This window comes from Bubalus kerabau, chromosome 1, assembly GCF_029407905.1.
Source record: "Bubalus kerabau isolate K-KA32 ecotype Philippines breed swamp buffalo chromosome 1, PCC_UOA_SB_1v2, whole genome shotgun sequence".
Classification (NCBI taxonomy): Eukaryota; Metazoa; Chordata; class Mammalia; order Artiodactyla; family Bovidae; genus Bubalus; species Bubalus kerabau.
The window spans coordinates 176,414,730-176,434,252 of record NC_073624.1 but is presented as its reverse complement, the minus strand read 5'-3'; the positions used below and the strand labels follow the sequence as shown (position 1 = coordinate 176,434,252).

General features: G+C 42.7%; 2 protein-coding genes across 2 annotated transcripts in view; one reads left to right on the top strand and one right to left on the bottom strand.

Moving 5' to 3' along the window:
* Positions 1–19,523, top strand: part of FAM32A (family with sequence similarity 32 member A) — a 271,335-nt gene that overhangs the window by 48,850 nt on the left and 202,962 nt on the right. The gene's annotated exons all lie outside the window — the stretch shown is intronic.
* Positions 8,545–9,501, bottom strand: LOC129624340 (olfactory receptor 10H1-like). Its single transcript, XM_055542099.1, has one exon. It carries the CDS (start codon positions 9,499–9,501, stop codon positions 8,545–8,547), a length of 957 nt encoding a protein of 318 aa, XP_055398074.1.

Here is a 19,523-nt window from a genome sequence, read left to right as displayed (position 1 = left end):
ACAAAGAATCGGACATGGTTGAGCGACTTCACTTTCACTTTCAGCTTATTGAAAGGCCTGCCTAGGGGAAAGCTTGAAGTTAACCCTTTCCATGTCCTTGCTGCCTAGGGGAAAGCTTGAAGTTAACTCTTTCCATGTCCTTGAAACACACAGCCAACTTTGCCTGAGACCTCAGCCTTGGGCAAATTAGAACTTCAAGCAAAGAAAAGAAAAAGGGGTGGGGGGGGTTTGTTAAAGAGATATTTTAAATCTCAAACAGAAAACTATAAGATTGCTGTCTGTCTGTATGGATTTATGTATGTCTCAGTGTATGTCTTTTGTTTTTTCTGATAATATTATTGAAGTTGTAAATGAGTTCTAATTTAATTGGCCTAAAGAAAAGTAAGTGCTTACAAATCAAACAATTCTAAATACAAGAAAAAATTAACCTAAATAAATTTCAGATTCATGTGAACTGGGAAATATTCAATATTAAATATCTAGTATTAATATTTGTTTGCTAATCTAATAAGGAAAGTAGGATGTATGTTTTTAATAAAGAAGGTATAAAAAATAAAATCACATTTTATGAAGGGAAAGAAACTAGGTCTGACTTACAGGTGGCTGTTACAAAAAGTGATAAGAAGATTTGTGGAAAGTGGACCCTGAAAAAAGTTTTGTGCATGGTTAGGACTGACTAAGTTTAAAATAAATTTAATTAAGTTTGCCTAAATGAGTTTAAAGTAAGTTGGTGCAAAAAGCTAAATTCGGCCTTTCTCTCTATTAAGAAGACATATTTTCTTCAGATGTTGAACTGCTTTCAATAATAGATTTAAGTTTCTTTACCTCTTAATTGATCTGTTCTGTATTTACCTTTGAAATCATTTATTAACTTTGGCTAAGTAAATAACTATTATTTCACAGTAACTTATATGATCCTACCTGACTGTTATAAACCCTTTTGATATTTATTGACAAAACTTCCTAAAAACTTGACTTCTAGGTATGTCCCTGAGACATCCCAAAGAGCTATTAAGATACCTTAGTTCATTGGACATGTTAAATTACATGAGAAGTATTGCTGAAGGGGTGATAAATCTTTTCAGGTTACACTGTATGGTTGATGTTACTAATATAGATATCCTAAAATTATGTGAAATTCATATATATCTGATATGCCCTGATAAAATACAGTCAATTACAATTCTAGTTGTCATATTAAAGTGTTCAATGACCAGGTTTCTTTGTCAATTGCAATAGAATCAGATTTTAAACATGCCTTCTATGGTTTTACTCTCATGCCTTTAGAAAAATACTGCTAGTTCTTCAAGATTGATGGAAAAGACTTTCTAAGATTAAACAGATAAACAAATTTTGTTATTAACGGTAAGCTGGTACCAGACTGGAATTTGGTCTTCTCTCTGTTTAGAGAAACAGGTTTTCTTAGAATGAAGATTTTGGTAACAGATTATGAATTTCTTTGCCTTTAAGTGATTTACATTTGTTTTTAAAATCTTTGTTACTTTGGTAAAGTAAATAAACATTAATTTAGAATATAGTACATGTAGACAAAGCTCATTTTGCTTCTACAAAATATAACCCCTCACGGTTAGACTTTTGCTGTCCTAATGTCCTTAAAACATGGCAATAGTCTGCTCCTAAATCAGGAAATTAAAAATGGGTAAACAACAGCTGAAAATCAAAGAGCCAGGGCTATGGGAAATCCAAGACAGCCACTTGGCTTTTCCCAGCTCCCTGACGGACCTCATTTTTATTTGACGGGTTAAAGCCTTCCCTGGCTACAGTGTTAATGCCCTCACAGTGAGTTCTCCAAGAAGAAAAAACTTTTGTTTCACTGAATATTAAGTTCTAGTTTTGTTGATTAAGGTCTGTGCTTACTAAGACTCACTTCTGAGACAGTTCCTTGTTAAATTGTTAAAATGTTTAAGTTATTAAAAAGACACTCTAAGATTGTTTCTAAAGCTTATCTCAGTAACCAATCTCTGGATAAAGGTCTGATGCTCCATGATATACAACCAGGAGATGAACACTTGGCTATAATCATTTAACTGAGTCAGATGACCTAGGGTATACCAGGCTATAAGACTGGGAGCTGACTGTGGCTCAGATCATAAATTCCTTATTGCCAAATTCAAACTTAAATTGAAGAAAGTAGGGAAAACCACTAGACCATTCAGGTATGACCTAAATCAAATTCCTCATGATTATACAGTGGAAGTGAGAAATAGATTTAAGGGACTAGATCTGATAGATAGAGTGCCTGATGAACTATGGACAGAGGTTCATGATATTGTACAGGAGACAGGGATCAAGACCATCCCCATGGAAAAGAAATGTCAAAAAGAAAAATGGCTGTCTGGGGAGGCCTTACAAATAGCTGTGAAAAGAAGAGAAGTGAAAAGCAAAGCAGAAAAGGAAAGATATAAACATCTGAATGCAGACTTCCAAAGCATAGCAAGGAGAGATAAGAAAGCCTTCCTCAGCGATCAATGCAAAGAAATAGAGGAAAACAACAGAATGGGAAAGACTAGAGATCTCTTCAAGAAAATTAGAGATACCAAAGGAACATTTCAGCAAAGATGGGCTCAATAAAGGACAGAAATGGTATGGACCTAACAGAAGCAGAAGATATTAAGAAGAGGTGGCAAGAATACACAGAAGAACTTTACAAAAAAGATCTTCACAACCCAGATAATCACGATGGTGTGATCACTCACCTAGAGCCAGACATCCTGGAATGTGAAGTCAAGTGGGCCTTAGGAAGCATTACTACGAACAAAGCTAGTGGAAGTGATGGAATTCCAGTTGAGCTATTTCAAATCCTGAAAGATGATGGTGTGAAAGTGCTGCACTCAATATGCCAACAAACTTGGAAAACTCAGCAGTGGCCACAGGACTGGAAAAGGGCAGTTTTCATTCCAATCCCTAACAAAGGCAATGCCAAACAATGCTCATACTACTGCACAATTGCACTCATCTCAAACACTAGTAAAGTAATGCTCAAAATTCTCCAAACCAGACTTCAGCAATACATGAACCATGAACTTCCAGATGTTCAAGTTCATTTTAGAAAAGGCAGAGGAACCAGAGATCAAATTGCCAACATCTGCTGGATCATCAAAAAAGCAAGTGAGTTCCAGAAAAACATCTACTTCTGCTTTATTGACTATGCCAAAGCCTTAGACTGTGTGGATCACAATAAACTCTGGAAAATTCTTCAAGAGATGGGAATACGAGACCACCTGACCTACCTCTTGAGAAACCTATATGCAGGTCAGGAAGCAACAGTTAGAACTGGACATGGAACAACAGACTGGTTCCAAATAGGAAAAGGAGTACATCAAGGCTATATATTGTCACCCTGCTTATTTAACTTATATGCAGAGTACATCACAAGAAACGCTGGGCTGGAAGAAACACAAGCTGGAATCAAGATTGCCGGGAGAAATATCAATAACCTCAGATATGCAGATGACACCACCCTTATGGCAGAAAGTGAAGAGGAACTCGAAAGCCTCTTGATGAAAGTGAAAGAGGAGAGTGAAAAAGCTGGCTTAAAGCTCAACATTCAGAAAACGAAGTTCATGGCATCTGGTCCCATCACTTCATGGGAAATAGATGGGGAAACAGTGGAAACAGTGTCAAACTTTATTTTTTTGGGCTCCAAAATCACTGCAGATGGTGATTGCAGCCATGAAATTAAAAGACACTTACTCCTTGGAAGAAAAGTTATGACCAACCTAGATAGCATATTCAAAAGCAGAGACATTACTTTGCCAACAAAGATCCGTCTAGTCCAGGCTATGGTTTTTCCAGCGATCATGTATGGATGTGAGAGTTGGACTGTGAAGAAAGCTGAGCACAGAAGAATTGATTCTGTTGAACTGTGGTGTTGGAGAAGACTCTTGAGAGTCCCTTGGACTGCAAGGAGATCCAACCAGTCCATTCTAAAGGAGGTCAGTCCTGGGTGTTCTTTGGAAGGACTGATGCTAAAGCTGAAACTCCAATACTTTGGCCACCTCATGCGAAGAGTTGACTCATTGGAAAAGACTCTGATGCTGGGAGGGATTGAGGGCAGGAGAAGAAGGGGATGACAGAGGATGAGATGGCTGGATGGCATCACCGACTCAATGGACGTGAGTTTGAGTGAACTCTGGGAGTTGGTGATGGACAGGGAGGCCTGGCGTGCTGCAATTCATGGGGTCTCATAGAGTTGGACACAACTGAGCAACTGAACTGAACTGAACCCAGTGAAAGTTTTTGACTTAAATTCTTGCTTGTGACCTTACTAATAACTGCTAGGTATATTATTTTCTGTGTAGCTTGCTCCAGAAGATTATTTCTTATGTTACCAAATGTGTGACCAAGCCTGTGATAAACTGCTGACATGCAGTTCCATATGAGATCAATAATTGTAATTGTGTAACTCTAGATACGGGAAGAAGCAACAAGAGGAAATATTTTCCTGGACCAAGAGGCTAGTACGACAGGTATGGTCCAGAGACTTTTGCTACTTACAAGGCCTGGTCTAGTGACAACACATTGAGTGGCCTGTCAATGGAATCTTTGTTAGACCTGAAAATGAGCCTTCCCAGCACCGCAGGACACAGTGACCATGAAATGCCCTCAAAACATGATCAAATATGTGGCTATGAAAGGGCCTTGCTGACTGAAAGTTGGCCCTTGCCAGCTGCCTCTACAAAGATTAAATCATGACCACTGCAAGACGCTGACCTTCAACAACCCCTTTGTTCAGGGCTCAGAGTTTGGAGTGTTAACTCCTCTGGGCCCGCCGGCATAATAAACCTGATTTCTCCAACTCTCTGAGTGTGGCACTTGGTTTCTTAATTACTGGTTTCTGCAACGGTATCACATCAGTACATTGGACACCAAAAATTTACACGATGTCTTGTGTCAATTATAACTCATTTTTTTTAAGTTTCCTTGACAAATTTAAATTGTTTCAGATGCATTTATTTTAAAATAGCAATTTATAATACTTAATGGATTTTAGTTTATGGTGATACTGTTGTATGCAACAACGTATATAATTAAAATGCACAAGAGGATTTGCCTGGTGGTCCAGTGGTTAAGAATCCATCTTGCAATGCAGGGCACATGGGTTTGATCCCCGGTCCAGGAAGATCTCACATGCTGCAGAGCAACTAAGCCTGTGTGCCACAATACTAAGCCTGCACTCTAGAACCTGCAAGCCACAACTACTGATTCAGCGTGTTGCAGCTACTGAAACCCACATGCCTAGAGCCCATGCTCCACATCAAGAGAGTGGGCAGTGAGAAGCCCATAAACCAGAATAGCCCCTCTCACACAACTAGGAAAAGCCCACCTAAAGCAGGGAAGACCCAACTCAGCCAAAAATGAAATAAATAAATAAAATACTTAAAAAACAACACAACAACACAAGCAATAAATTAGTCAAATTAGCCAAAGTTTAAAAAAAAAAAAAAAAATATTTGTATTTATGTTGGAGCAGAAACTATGCAACATTTGTCCTAAAGTTGAATCCAGTCTTTCTCTATAAATTGAGTAGTAAAACATCTCATGTTAATGTAAACTGTTAGAATGTGGAAACCATTTCAAACCACACTGGAGAACCCTGAGAATCCTCCTTTGCAGTATATACTGCAGGCTTCCTGTTACCCCTTCACATATGTTGTCTCATTAAAGTTTCACAGTGAGGGGATCAGGGCAGATAAACTCATATCCATTCCATCTGACAGAGGGGAAACTGAGGTTCAAGATGCTTGCATGACTCATCCAAGATCACACAACTTGGAAGGGCCAGGCTTCTCCTGTAGGTCTTTTCTGATTCCCAGCCTTCTCCACCCAAAGCCTCACACACCATTTTCCCACAAGGAGTTTTGTGGGTCCCCCATCTAAGGAGGATTAGCTCAGTTTCAAATCAAGCACTTCAGGATCCTAAGAGCCTTTTAAACCACAGGTGGGCAGTTGTAACCCACCATGCACTGGAGCATGCATCCTTGGGACACTGATGTAACATTTCTACAGACTCAGGACTACTTCATGATTTCAAAATAAGTTTTATTCTTGTTGGAATTCCTGAGTAACTCTTTAACACTGAGCCAAGATACTCCCCATGCTTGGCAGCAAAACTGATCTGGGCAAGAATACAAACTGGGCTCTTTCATTTTGTTCATTAAAGGCCAACTTGGCCTCTGGTCCTACTGGCATCCAAATGGAAAAAGAGCCTGGAAAGTGATTTGATACCAACCATGAGTTGGGCACCCAATGCCTTCTGCAAACTTATTGTGATTCGTTAGGCTATCAGTTTCCTGAACACAGGAAGTCTGTCCATCTTGCTCACCATCACACCTAGCATCTACATAGGACTTGGAAGATAAAATTTATTAACAGACGTTTCTTGTAATGCCCAATTACCAATGTAATCTGTGCTGAACAAGCCAGAATGTTGGCTGGTTTGTGAAAAACTGTATTTGAAGTCAGGGTGACCTGGCTTTAATTCTTGCATCCCATTTTCCACCTAATTATATGGATGTTTTGTAGATATCATTCTAGATCTGTCTAAATAATAGGATGTTCAGAGCTGTGACATTTAAGATCAGAAAACTTTAGATGCAATCATTAATAAAGAACTGTTAGGCTCATGGACACAGTGAGGACAGGAAAGGATGGCAAGAATTGAGAGAGTAGCATGGAAACAGACACATTACCATATGTAAAATAAATAGCCAGTGGGAATTTAATGTATGACTCAGGGAGCTCAAACCGGTGCTCTGTGATAACCTAGATGGGTGGGATGGGGTGGGAGTTGGGAGGGAGCTTCAAGCATGAGGGAACATATGTATACCTCTGGCTGATTCATGTTGACGTATGGCAGAAACCAACACGATATTTTAAAGCACAAGATTTTAAACTAAAAAACTGTTAAACAAAATCTTGGTTCCTTTATACATGAAACACAAAACAGCTATTTAAGCCATTTGATCCTTGTATTTCATCAGTATTCTCTCTCCCTGGGGATCCCATTCAGCATCACGGTTTTAAGTACCTTGTGCACACAGGTAATCCTCAAATTCTTATATTTACCCCCTATCCAACTGTCTACTCAGTATCTCCAAGTGGATAACTAGAAGGCACCTCAAATTTAATGTATCCAAACATTGGATTGCTTGTTGGCATTATCATCCTTTCTCTCTCTCTCTCTCTCTCTCTCTCTCACACACACACACATACATACTTCATTCTCCTACAGTCTATTTTTTCTTAGAAAACAGCAACTCAAAATTCAATCCCTTGGAATCTTACCTACTCAAATACCGTGGATCCCCTTCCTAAATGTACTAAACTAATAGAACGCTCTTGGCCATGTCTTTCTCTCTTGACTTGCTTTACTTGACTCCCACTTATTACAACCTAACATATTAGATTGGCTTATTATTGGCATGTTAGTTTATTGGATATTGTCTGTCTCTGCCCAGTAGAATGTTGCTCTGGGGAGGTCAGGGACACCCAGTCCATGTCCACCATGGTATTCGTTCACAGCCTATGGTGAGTGTGTGCATGCTTCAGTTGTGTCCGACTCTTTGTGACCCTATGAACTGTACCCCACCAGACTCCTCTGTCCATGGGGATTCTCCCAGCAAGAATATTGGAGTAGCTCACCATGCTCTTCTCCAGAAGATCTTCCCAACCCAGGGATCAAAACTGCGTCTCTTATGTCTCCTACATTGGCAGCAGGGTTCTTTACCACTAGTGCCACCTGGGAAGCCAACAGCATATAGAGGCTCTCAAATATCTGTTTAACTAGTTATTTTAGAAAAATGACAGTAAATGAAGGTAACTGTGAAGTTCAATTTTTGTTTATCAAATTGAATGAAAAAATTTTTTTCAGGTTCCTTAATACTGTTGGAGTGGGAGTGAGGTTCTGTGTGTCCTTATGCAAGTACTTTAATAAGTGAATTTTATGGAACATGAATTATATTTCAACAAAGTTATTTGGTTAAAAATTGAAACTAGGGGCTTCCCTGGTGGTCCAGTGGTTAAGAATCCACCTTGCAATGTAGGGGACATGCGTTTGACCCCTGGTCTGGGAAGATCCGACATGCCACAAGGCAGTTAAGCCCATGTGCCACAACTACTGAGCCCGCAAGCCAAAATTACTGAAGCCGCACACTCTAGAGCCCATGCTCTGCAGCAAGGGAAACCCCTGCAATGAAAAGCCTGTGTACCGCAGCTAGAGAGTAGTCCCTACTGGCGCCACGACTAGAGAAAACCTGCACACAGCAATGAAGACCCCATGGAGTCAAAGATAAATAAATAAATCTTTTTTAAAAATTGAAGCTAATGTGAGACACACAGACAATGAGAGGAAAAAGGAAAAAAGATTAACATTTATTGAACACCTACTATGTGATAAGTGTCATACACACACACACACACACAAATCTTTACACCAATCTTACAAGATAGCTTTGATTAACCCCATTGTATAGATGAGGGTGTGGTCTTCCTTCTACCATAATCTGAAATCACCACAGCCACTCAGATGCTGGAGGTGTAGAGCTTGCTGAGGAAGGTCTTCTTCATGGCGATCTTCAGCTCCTTGTTCCTGAGACTGAAGATGATGGGGCTCAGGAAGGGAGTGAGGACCGTGTAGGTGATGCCCATCAGCGTGTCTCCTTCCAGAGACTGGGGACCCTTGGGCTTGAGGTAGATGACAGAGGCAAAGCCGTAGTGCACGACCACCACGGTGAGGTGGGACGCACACGTGGAGAAGGCTTTGTGCCGGCCCTCGGCTGAGGGGATCCTCAAGATGGCGGCCAGGATGAAGGCGTAAGACAAGAGGATGAGGAGACCACAGCCCAGCAGGGCAGCGATACACACCAGGCCCACGCCCTTGGCCACCACTTGCACTTCAGTTCCACAGGCCAACTTCAGAAGAGGTGGCACATGGCAGCCAAAATAGCGAATCTCATTAGACCCACAGAAAGTGAGTTGGAAAATGGAAGATGTCACCACTAGCCCAACGACTAAGCCTCCAGCCCAGGACCAGGCCACCAGGCAGGCGCAGCCTCGGGGGCTCATGAGCACGTTGTAGCGCAGGGGATGGCAGATGGCCACGTAGCGGTCGTAGCCCATGACGGTGAGCAGGAAGGAGTGGGTGAAGCCGGGCATGAAGGAGAAGAACATCTGGCTGGCACAGGCCGTGAAGGAGATGGAGCGGTCGGTGGAGAGCAGGTCGGCCAGCATGCGCGGGATGATGGCGAAGGTGTAGAGGACCTCGGAGATGGAGAGGGCGCACAGGAAGAGATACATGGGTGTGTGGAGGCTGTGCTCCCTCCAGACGGTGCCCATGATGAGCAGGTTCCCCAGCAGCGTGAACAGGTACATCAGCAGAAACAGCAGGAAGAACATCAGCTGAAGGTGGGGGAAGGTGGAGAAGCCGATGAGGATGAATTCAGTCACTGAGGTGTAATTTAGCCTCAGAATGGCAGCCATACTGCTGGGGAAAAGAAGGAGGAATTCCCATAAGTAGGAACTCAAGAGTCTCTAATGAGCCCTCTTCAGGACTTCCTGGAGAGGCTCCTTCACCTCTTCAAACCATGATCAGTCCATCTGCATAATAATGTTCAGAATAAAGGTCTGCCTCGTGGTTTAAACAGGACCACTTGAATATTCACTGGAAGGACTGATGCTGAAGCTGAAACTCAAATATTTTGGCCACCTGATGCAAAGAGCTGACTCATTGGGAAAGACCGTGATGCTGGGAAAGATTGAGGGCAAGAGAAGAGGGCGACAGAGGATGAAATGGTTGGATGGCATCACTGACTCAATGGACATGAGTTTGAGCAAACTCTGGGATATGATGAAGGACAGGGAAGCCTGGTGTGCTGCAGTCCATGGGGTCACAAAGTCAGACACGACTTAGCGACTGAACAACAACATGCATCTAAGGTGCTTAGCACAGGTCCTGGTACATAGTATGAATTAAATAAATTTTCATTATTAATACTATATTTTTAGAGCCTAGTGGTAGAAAGTAATGGTCTGTATTTTCTACATGTGGATTAAGTCCCCACTTCAGAGGTTGCTGTTGCCTCTATCATTTCCCTCCCCCCAAAAAAAGTAAAATTAAAGAAAAGGTCAACAATACAATCTTTAAAATAAGTTATTATTCTGGGATCCCTAATAAAAATTTTTAATTAGAAAAATGTCTTGCTGGTTGGAGTTTCATCTCTGCATATCCTGTGATCACTATACTCAACATGCTCCCTGTGTTGTTTAGCTGCTAAGTCATGTCCAATTCTTTATGACCCCAAAGAGTTTTTTGCAAGCCTTAGTAAGTGTTAAATGGAGACTTTTCCCCCTTTTTATAAAAACTCTACCATGTTATTCACATGAATTCAAAAAAATTGAGGCGTTTTTTAAAATAGTGCTTAAAAAAAAAAAACCTTCATTACGTTGGTCTCTCAATTTTTTTGAGCCTTTGTTTTCTCATCCCTAAAAGGAAATTGATACTAATAATCCCTAGCTGACAAGCATTGAGTAAGATTATGCACATAATATGTCTTCCGAGGGCTTTCCTGGTGGCTCAGTGGTAAAGAATCCGCCTGCCAAGGCAAGAGCTGTGGGTTTGATCCCTGGGTCAGGAAGATCCCCTGGAAGAGGAAATGGCAACCCACTCCAGTATTCTTGCCTGGGAAATGCTTTTGACAGAGGAGCCTGATAAGCTACAGTCCATGGGATTGCAAAGACTCAAACGTGACTAAGTGACTAAACAATGACAGCAAATGTCTTCCACAGCACCTGAAATCAGGAGGCTGAGATTGAGGACAGGTATGAATGACCAGAATTAAATTCTCTTAAAATACAGCAACCTATGGTGGTATCTCGGAGAAGGCAATGGCACCCCACTCCAGTACTCTTGCCTGGAAAATCCCATGGATGGAGGAGCCTAGTAGGCTGCAGTCCATGGGGTTCCAAAGAGTCAGACATGACTGAGCAACTTCACTTTCACTTTTCACTTTCATGCCTTGGAGAAGGAAATGGCAACCCACTCCAGTACTCCTGCCTGGAGAATCCCAGGGACAGGGGGAGCCTGGTGGGCTGCCATCTATGGGGTCACACAGAGTCGGACACGACTGAAGTGACTTAGCAGCAGCAGCAGCAGCATGGTTGTATCTCTCTTCTGATTGGGGGCCTTAATGCATTTATCTTTTCATAATTACTGTTGTTTTCAGACTTAATTCTGTCACATTTAATACTTGAGATAATATATATATAAATATATGTTAGTATACCTACCTAATATATATATGTTTATTTAACATATACAAACACAAAAACATGCACACAGTCCTATTTATTACACCAAACACACCCAAGGAAAAAAACCCTAAAAACATGGAATTTTAATTGAAAAGAACCTTGTGTAAGGCCATAAAAGAAGTCTAGGTAAATTTTCAAATGCCAATATTGCAAAGACCCAGAGTGTCTGACCACATTACAGTAAACTGGATATTAATATGAAGAGGATACCTGAAACTTACCATATATTTTAAACACAATTCAAGATTGTATCACTTGACATTGTCATACATAGTCACACAAAACTAACTACTTTTGAGATAAAAGGAAAAACAAGATTTACTAAGAACAGAATTATGAGACATTGAAATAACAACTAAACAAAATGGCTTATGTCCTGGAATTTAAAAAAAGGATGTTAGTGTAAAAACTAAGAAAAATCAAATAAGATCTGTTATTTGCTATATAGTATTACACAGCTGTTAGTTGCCTGGGTCTAATCATTGTACTGGCATTGTGTAAGATGGAAGTTGGATGAGGGGGAGTCCAAGAATTTTCCATGTTACTTTTGAAAATTTTTTGTAAGTTTAAAATTAGTAAAACAAACAAGTTACCATTCAAAGGAACACAAAACTCTCAAGTATCTAGGAATTAATTTAAGTATGTGCATACAAACTTCCAACACGTAACTGGTGGCTCAGATGGTAAAGCGTCTGCCTGTACTGCAGGAGACCCAGGTTCAATCCCTGAGTCGGGAAGATCTCCTGGAGAAGGAAATGGCAATTCACTCAAGCACTCTTGCCTGGAAAATCCCATGGACAGAGGAGCCTGATAGGCTACAGTCCATGGGGTCGCCAAGAGTTAGTCACGACTGAGCAACTTCACTTTCATACAAACTTCCACAGAGAACATTAAACATGTTACCACAGTACGTGGAAACAACCCAAATGTCCATAACAGAGGAATGGACAAAAAAGATGTGATACATATATACAATGAAATATTACTCAGTCGTTAAAAAGAATGAAATAATGTCATTTGTAGCAGCATAGATGGATCAAGAGATTGTCATACTGAATGAAGTGAGAAAAAGGAGAAATATCATATGATATGGTTTATATGTGGACTCTAAAAAGAAATGATACAAATGAACTTAAAGAGACTCACAGACTTAGAGAATGAACTAATGGTTGCTGGGTGGAATGATGGAAGGAAGGGATAGGTAGAGAGCTTGGGAGGGACATGCACACACTGCTAGATTTAAAATGGATAATCAAGGGTCTACTGTATAGCACAGAGAACTCTGGTCAATGTTATGTGGCAGCCTGGCTGGGAGGGGAGTTTGGGAGAGAATGGACACATGGATACGTATAGATGAGTCCCTTCTTTCTCACTTGAAACTATCACAACATTGTTAATTGGCTATGCTCCAATACAAAAATTAGTTTTTTTTAAGTTTTTTTTTTTTAAAAGATAAAACTAAAAAAATAATTAAACAAGGTAGACATTATAAATAAGTGGATGGAATTGAAAGACAGTATCCTAGATGTTAATTCTTTCCCAGATTTAATCTATACGTTTAATGTATTCCTCTCAAAAGAAGCCAGTTGAATTTTTTGAGAAAAATGTTAAACTTATTATACAGTTTCTATTAAAGAATAGCTATCCATAAATAATTAAGTCCATCTTGAAGTGAAGAGTGAAAAGAGGTGGGGAGGAATTGCCTTCTAAGATACTGAGGCATTCTACAAAGCCTTGCAAATAAAGCAATGTAGGATCAGTACAAGGACAGACAAACAGATCAGTGGTTCAGAAGCTCTGAACAACGGATTGGGAAAAAAAACAAACCTAGAATCCATGGAACAACATGGATGGCTCTTACAAATAGCACTGGAAAATCAGAAAAAAAAAAAAAATCAGACTTCCAGCACAATACATAGTATGTGCATCAATATGCATTTTTCAGAATTCATGCAAATAGAAGGATACACATTGAAAAAATTAAAACAGCTACTGGTCAAGGGTGGGGATCAGAAGTAGGATGTTATGATAAATGGGAATAAATAACACAGGATCATTCTGCAAGTCAATGTTAGTAAAACGTCATCAACAAAAGAGACTGATTCAAACTCCAAAGCTTAAGTCCAATAAAAATTTGTGAATGTACACATATATATTTACACTTACATATGTTTCCATCAATGGTATATATATGCTTCCCAGGTGGCACAGTGGTAAAGAATCTGCCTGCCAATGCAGGAGATGAAAGGGATGTGGGTTCGATCCTGGGTCTGGAAGATTCCCTGGGGAGGAAATGGCAACCCATTCCAGTATTCTTGCCTGGAAGATTCCATGGATAGAGAAGCCTGGTGGGCTACAGTCCATGGAGTCACTAAGAATCAGACATAACTGAACGATTCAACACAAACACATGTGCATATATCTCAATCAAATGTATATACACACACACACACACATATATATATAATACACATTTGTACCTGCTAAGTCACATCAGTCATGTCTGACTCTTTGCTACCCTTTGGACAGTGGCCTGCCAGGTTCCTCTGTCCAGGGGATTCTCTAGGCAAGAATACTGGAGTGGCTTGTCAGTTCCTTCTCCAGGGGAACCTTCCCAGACCCACGATCGAACCTGCATCTCTTATGGCTTCTGCACTGGCATGTGGGCTCTTTACCACTAGCACCACCTGAAGAAGTGAAGTGAAGTGAAGTCAGTCGTGCCCGACTCTTTGTGATCCCGTGGACTGTAGCCTACCAGACTCCTCTGTCCATGGGATTCTCCAGGCAAAAATACTGGAGTGGGTTGCCATTTCCTTTTCCAGGGGATCTTCCCAACCCAGAGATTGAACCTGGGTCTCCTGCATTGCAGGCAGACGCTTTACCCTCTGAGCCACCAGGGAACTCCCAGCACCACCTGGGAAGCCCATACAACAAGTATAAACATATGCACATAACCAGTTTTCAAATACACTGAGGAAAGTTCACTCAAATATTATGACATTTTACTTCATTCACTGAATCTTCATTCAACAAAAGATTGTCACAAAGTGTTCCCCCAGAGCCATGGTCAACCAACTCTTGGAGGACCCAGAATCTCACCTTGAAAATGGACAATTTGACTGAAGTTAGGATAGAGCATCTCACATAGTAAAATAGCATTTGTGGACTAGAGGGGACCTACGCAGCCCAGCCAGCAGCCAGAGTGCCATCCTCAATTCCCCACTCTTCCTCACCCCTCCTGTCCCTCAGCCACCATCTCTGGACCAGTCCTGGCTCTGGCCTCATGCTCTTTCTCCTGAGGACTGTGCCTGCCCATCTCTTCTCCATGCCACCCCTTTTCTGGCTGCCAGAGCCCATTCTTTGAGATACGCAGAGTTTGTGGAGTCATGGAGACCCAGGGTTCAAACCCCAGGTCCTCACTGTGCGTTGGGATAATCAGAGAACTGTGCTCAGGTTCCCCGTAGGCATTTGATGCCAAGAGCTCAGCACAGAGAAATTTCTTAAAGAAAGCTATCTGAATTATTGTCATCTTTTACTGTCATTGCTGGCTGGCTGTTATTCATCCATCCCACCAGGTGATTATATTGGCATTGTAACAGTCCAGGGCTTCAGACCTAATTACAAGATAATCTTTCCTCTAATACTATGGATGTCCCAAACCCTCAGCATCTGCTTCCTCTGGCAGCCCACCTCTTGGCTTCTTCTGGCTACAAATGTGCTCCAGGTATCAGCTCCTAAATGTACAAAATGTTACCAAAAACAAAACAAAATAAAACAGAAATGAGGCTTCCCCGGTGGCTCAGTGGTAAAGAATCCATCTGCCATTGCAGGAGACGTGGATTTGATCCCTGGTCCGGGAAGATCCCATATGGTGTGGAACAACAAAGCCTATGCACCACAACTGCTGAGCCTGTGCTCGAGAGCCTGGGAGCTGCAACTACAGAAGCCCGGGTGCCCTAGAGCCTGTGCTCCACAGCAAGAGAAATCACCGCTATGAGAAGCCCACACACCACAACTAAAGAAAAGCCTGCACAGCAATGAAGACTCTGCACAGCAAAAATAAATAAATACATTAAAACAAACAAACAGAAAGGGCTCTCTTGGCTCCCTGTCTCCTTCTGGCACTTCCTCTGTGTCACCCTTTCCCATAACAACCCCTGAGCAAGACTCCTCAAGTGGACTCTCCAAGTCATGTGCACAAGTCTGGACCTCAGGGGAAAGAAAGGCCAGGGCCGTGATCTCAGCTATAACCTCCCCAACAGAGCCCAACCAGGGCACACCCTGGCTGGCATTCAGATCCTACTCCTGTGTCCTTTCTCCTCTGCTACTGCTAAGTCACTTTAGTCGTGTCCGACTCTGTGCGACCCCATAGACGGCAGCCCACCAGGCTCCCCTGTCCCTGGGATTCTCCAGGCAAGAACGCTGGAATGGGTTGCCATTTCCTTCTCCAATGCATGAAAGTGAAAAGTGAAAGTGAAGTCGCTCAGTCATGTCCGACCCTCAGCGACCCCATGGACTGCAGCCTTCCAGGCTCCTCCATCCATGGGATTTTCCAGGCAAGAGTACTAGAGTAGGGTGCCAGTGCCTTTCTCCTCAGAGGGACACTATTTAACCCAATCGGCTCTCTCTGCTTATCCTCCTGTGTCAAAGACCTAACACCATGTTTGCAAGCAAACAGCTCAATGGGATACCATATAGCCACATAAAGGGATAAAGTTCTGATACATGCAACACCATGGATGAGCCTTAAAGACCTTATGCTGAGTGAAAGAAGCCTGCCACAAAAGACCACACATTGTATGATTCCATTTACTTAAAATATCCAGAGTAGTTAAACACATCAAGATAGAACACAATAACCCCACATGCCAGACAGCAAAAGAGACACATGTACAGAACAGTCTTTTGGACTCTGTGGGAGAGGGCGAGGATGGGATGATTTGGGAGAAGGGCATTGAAACATGTATATTATCATATGTGAAACGGATCTCCAGTCCAGGCTCGATGCATGAGACAGGGTGCTCGGGGCTGGTGCACTGGGATGACCCAGAGGGATGGGATGGGGAGGGAGGTGTGAGGGAGGTTCAGGATGGGGAACATATGTACACCCATGACGGATTCATGTCAATGTATGACAAAACCACTACAATATTGTAAAGTAATTAGCCTCCAATTCAAATAAATAAATTTATATTAAAAAAAAAAGATAGACACAAATTAGTGGTTGTCAGGGGGTGGAAACAGGCTGGAATGGGGAAATGGGTTCAAGATTTCCTTTTGCGGTGGAGAAATATCTGAGCACTAAAGAGAGGTGATAGTTCCAGGATTTTGTAAGTGTCCTAAATGCCACTGAACTGTGCCATTTAAAGTGGCGAGGATGAAAGGACTTCCCTAATGGTTCATGGTTAAGACTCTGCGTTTCCACTGGAAAGGTACAGGTTTGACCCCTGGACAGAGAACTAAGATCTCACCTGCCAAGCAGCCAAAAAATGTGTACAAGTTGGAACACTTGCACACTGCTGGTGGAATTGTAAAACGGTACAACAGTTGTGGGAAACAGTATGGATAGTCATCAGAAATGAAAACTATTGATAGAACTACCATACAATCTAGTAATCCCACTTCTGGATATGTATGCAAAGGAATTGAAAGCAGGATCTCTAAAGGATATTTGCACACCCCTGTTCATAGCGGCACTAGTCACAATAGCCATGAGGTGGACGTAACCCAAATGTTCATCCTTGGATGAATGGTAAACCAAACGTGGCTTCTATCCACACAACTAAATGCCATTCCATTTTAAGAGGCAGAAAATCCTGTGTCATGCTACATCCTGAATGAAACTCGGCAACATTATAATAAGTGGGATCAGCCAGTTCCTCCAAAATGAAATCCTGTATGATTCCACTTATATGAGGTCTCTAAAGGAGTCGAGTTCATAGATTTAGAAAACAGAATGGCACTTGCCAAAAGCTGGAGTGAGCAGGAGAGGGTTGGTTAATAGGTTTAGAGCTTCCGTTCTGCAAGATGCAGAGACATCTGGAAATCTGTTATGCAACATTGTGAACAGGCTTAACCCTAACAAACTGTATACTTAAATATGGTTAAGATGACAAATTCTATGTTTGTGTTTTTTACAGCAAAAAAAAAGTAGCAGTGACCCTTGCTGTAACATGGATGAACACTTGTGCTACTTGAAAAAAGCCAGGGGCAAGTATTGTCTGATTCCATCGATATGAAGTACCTAAAAAGGGCAAATTTGTAGGGATACGAGCAGATTAGTGGCTGCCAAGGGCTGAGGACAGGGAGGATGGGGCATGGCTGCTAATGAGAACAGGATTTGAGGGTAATGACAGTCTTGTGCAACTAGACAGAGTTAAGAGTTGCACATTGTGAATGTACTAAATGCCCCTGAAATATATGCTTTAAAATAGTTGATACTGTATTATGTGAATTTTACATCAATTTTTTAAAAAGCAAAATAATCCCCTCTTTCAGCCCCCTTGTACCTCTGCACTGCCGGTCCCCTCGTTCACAGCTCAGCCACTGCCCAGAAAGAGAGGGAGGGGGTCTCAGCGTGCCTGAGGCTAGCCCTGAGCCAGGGGATGGAGAACGCACTGTCTCTGCTTCAGGCTCCCTGCTCCTGTCCTGGGCTAGCCTCCGAGCCTCCACCCATACGTGTGAGAGCACAAGGGAAGGCGCTTCGGGACAGCTCTCCTCAGGGGTGGGCGGCCTCCTGTTTCTACAAACTGGGACTGCCTCACACACCTACATGCAGGTGTCCCCATTCCTCTGCATGGCCGCATTCCTCCTCCTGTCTCTCCCCTGACCCCCTCGCACACATTGTCTTATGTTCTTACTTCCACTGGATATGAGCATGGCGGTCCCACTGCAGGCAGGGTCGTGCCAAACCTCTGCACAGAGGCCAGGATGGATGCACACCTGCGGAGTCCCAGCCTCTGGCACACCTGGAAGTGCATGCAGACTTGCATTCTCACAGTACAACACAGCAGAAGCATGAAGAAGACTAATGCATGTGTCCCTGGTGGGCACTTTCCCCCTAATATCTGTCTGACAACTGAGGCATGCACAAATGTGTGTGGGTGTGAGCACCCAGTGACGCCTGGATACACGATTCATGGATAAGAAGCCTTTGCTCAGGCACTGCTTGCCCCAGACTTTGCTCTGCTGGGTTCCTGATCCTAAGGTCCACACCCAAAACTCTTAACTACCCACAGGCCTTCCCTCTATCTGAACATCACCTTCTCCAGGAAGGCGCCTAGCCAGAGTTGCACACTGGCCTCTATCGGGGGCCACCCACGTAGCAGAGGAGACCCTGGCTCCCTCACTTACACAAGGAGCTCAGAAGGGAGTGGGTGGGTGGGAAGCTGCTCCCTCACTTCATCCCTTTCTTCTCCAGAGGCACATTCCAAAGGCATCCCAGGGAGCCTGATGCAGGAGGTGGGGGTGGGGGGGGGGGGTCCCTCAGGGCTCAGAGTCAGGTGGCGGGGAGGAGGGGGGTGGTGGGGAGGGCAGGGGGGAGTGGGGAAGGAGACTTCTAGGCATGCCAGTCTCCCCTGGGATCAACCCACAGAGGTATATTCACTTTGCAAACTTTCCTGACAGCCCTCTGTGCTCTGCTGGAAGCTGGGCTGTTCTGTGGCACCAAGAGGGGATGATTAGGTTGGGAGATGGAGGTGACAAGACAGCCCCTAACTGAACCAGGGAAGGAATAGAAAAGAAGTAGGTGCCCCCCACCAATCTCTCAATCCCAGCCGCTCCTTCCTCTTCTGGCAGGGTCTGTTTCCACTGTTTCTCCATCTATTTGCCATGAAGTGGCAGGACTGGATGCCATGATCTTAGTTTTCTGAATTAAGCTTTAAGCCAACTTTTTCACTCTCCTCTTTCACTTTCATCAAGAGGCTCTTTAGTTCCTCTTCACTTTCTGCCATAAGGGTGGAGTCATCTGCATATCTGAGGTTATTGATATTTTTCCCGGCAATCTTGATTCCAGCTTGTGCTTCCTCCAACCCAGCATTTCTCATGATGTACTCTGCATATAAGTTACATAAGCAGGGTGAAATATACAGCCTTGACGTACTCCTTTTCCTATTTGGAACAAGTCTGTTATTCCATGTCCAGTTCTAAATGTTGCTTCCTGAACTGCGTATAGGTTTCTCAAGAGGAGGGTC

Excerpts from the sequence above, each read along its gene's own strand:
- LOC129624340 (XM_055542099.1), bottom strand. The coding sequence starts at position 9,501 with ATGGCTGCCATTCTGAGGCTAAATTACACCTCAGTGACTGAATTCATC.